A 2,067-nucleotide genomic window follows, 5' to 3' on the forward strand; every position below is an offset into this window, starting at 1 on the left:
AAACACATTGTATTACATTCACTTGTTTTATTTGGTTTCCACATCTGATAAAGCAATTTGTCAATCAATTAAATTACTATTTTAAAAAAGAGTATATAAAACATTCCTGTATACAACACACTCAAAATATTTATCTGCATAAATAATAAGAGGAATAAAAATCCTTTTTCAAACCTAGGCATTTGCACTTACAATATTTTCTCGGAAATTACAAAGAATACAACACACGTAGAAAATTTCACTTCCCAACAGTACTAATAAGCAGAAAGTTCAGTTTTTAAAATTCTGTAGGTCTTTATTAAGCCAATAAGTCGCTCTATGTGGACTCTTTTGCTGGCAAGTTTGCGATCTTTAAGAAGGGTCATGCCTGGTAACTGAGTCTTACCCTTGAGAAAAGCTGGCATATTTACTGATACCCGTCTTAGAGCAAACAAATCTTGGACTGTAAATCCACGATCAGCCATTATAGAGTCACCGGGCTTACATTTCGTAGTAAAATTACTCCTTTCAACTATCGCTCTGTCACTCACTGATCCCGCATAAGCTGAAGAAATATAAGAAATAAGTCCACTATATGTTGCACCAACCAGTACTTTCAGTGTGGTTCTGTTCTTGTACGTGCTGAAGGTTGCTTGCTTAAATTTGGGATTTTTAGGAGCACTGATTGGAAATTCTGTTCCATCTACTATGACTCTAGTTGAAGGATACATCTGTTTAAATCCTGAAGGTATATAATACATTATCAAATCCTTGCTAGGCCATATATCCATTTCAGACCACTCGCAATACATAAAATTTAACCATGTAACAACAATATTCTGAACTGTCTTTTTAGAAACATCAAACATCAAAGCTAAACCAAAATCAGGCATAGCTGTCCTCAATTTGATAAGAGTCATAATAAACTGATCTTCAACAGCAACATTTACTACATTACCATATCTATATGTCAGCTCATAAGCTGCTGGCCCCAAACTACGTAAAACTAATTCCAACTTCTCAAAGCATTCAAGACCGGTATAGTAAGCCACACCCTTTGGATTGTTACGAAGCTTATCCATGGTAAAAGCAGTCTTCATGAAGGTTTGAGTGGCAGTGTTGACAAAAGTTTTCTTTTGAGAAGGTTTAGCATTTACTTTAGGACAGGACGGTTCTTTTATGGTAATGTGATGGTTACCCTCATTATATTTTAATGTATGTTTATTAAATGCTTCCCTTAGGATTGCATTGTCTCCCTACAGGATACATCACGGATCCTGCTCCGTTCACAATCTCCCCATAACTCATATTTCCTCTTTCCCTCCCCTCATTCCCCTTACAATCACTCATTCCTCTAAACCTGGCCTTTTTGCGACCTCACAATATCTCTGACCTATCTCCCACCCTTCTGTCCTTTTCTTCTTCCTTTTCCACAAGTCCCTCCTTTTTTTTCCTTCCTTGTCTCCCTCTTCTCTTCTCCTTTCTGTCCTCCTCTTTCTCCTTTCCTTTATCCTCCTCTTTTCCTTTTCCTGTAACATAATCTAATTATATCTTCCATTTAATCTCACCCTTCTTCCCCCTCTCCTCTCTCTCTCCTTTCCCTCTTCTCCCTCTCCCTCTTTTCTTACTCTTCTCTCCCCCTCTTTCTTCTTCACCAATTCCTGCTCTTTCACATCCCATACCCATTCTACCCCTTCTATCTCTATCTTCCTGTTCTCCATTTTTACTTCCCTCTCCTTTGCTCTCTCAACCTTCGCTCTCTCCAGTAACCTCCACCTTATTCTTCTCTCCTCCATCGTTAAATCCTCGTCTATTCCTATCCCCCATCTCCTCCATGCTTCCTCTTTTTTCTCCAACAGCTCTTATCTCCCCTCCTCATCTCTACTATCACTATCCATCTTCCTCCTTCACCCCTCCTTTCTTCCACCTCTCCTGTCTCCGTCTCTCTCCCTAATAACTACTCCATCATTTCCTCTACTGTTATCCTCCTCTCTCTTTTACTCTCTCCCTCTATTCCCCTGCATAATACCTTATTTACCCTCCCCTTCCTTCTTTCTATTTCCTCCCTATTTCTCCTCTCTCTCTCTT

The 2,067-nt window shown here is 39.1% G+C and overlaps 1 protein-coding gene across 1 annotated transcript; it reads right to left on the reverse strand.

Annotated features, from left to right (window-relative positions):
- Positions 1 to 254: 254 nt before the first annotated feature.
- On the reverse strand, positions 255 to 1,775 carry LOC105282749. The gene is made up of 2 exons (XM_026974022.1): positions 1,635 to 1,775; positions 255 to 1,235 (listed from the first exon to the last, which is right to left on the reverse strand). The coding sequence occupies exons 1-2, from the start codon at positions 1,773 to 1,775 to the stop codon at positions 255 to 257; spliced, it is 1,122 nt and encodes a 373-aa protein (XP_026829823.1).
- Between the last annotated feature and the right edge of the window lie 292 nt (positions 1,776 to 2,067).

Source organism: Ooceraea biroi, chromosome 12, assembly GCF_003672135.1.
Source record: "Ooceraea biroi isolate clonal line C1 chromosome 12, Obir_v5.4, whole genome shotgun sequence".
Classification (NCBI taxonomy): domain Eukaryota; kingdom Metazoa; phylum Arthropoda; class Insecta; order Hymenoptera; family Formicidae; genus Ooceraea; species Ooceraea biroi.

Excerpts from the sequence above, each read along its gene's own strand:
- LOC105282749 (XM_026974022.1), bottom strand. The coding sequence starts at position 1,775 with ATGGAGGAGAGAAGAATAAGGTGGAGGTTACTGGAGAGAGCGAAGGTT. Across the intron at positions 1,236-1,634 it reads ATGTGAAAGAGCAGGAATTG|GGAGACAATGCAATCCTAAG; the intron begins GTGAAGAAGAAA and ends TGTATCCTGTAG.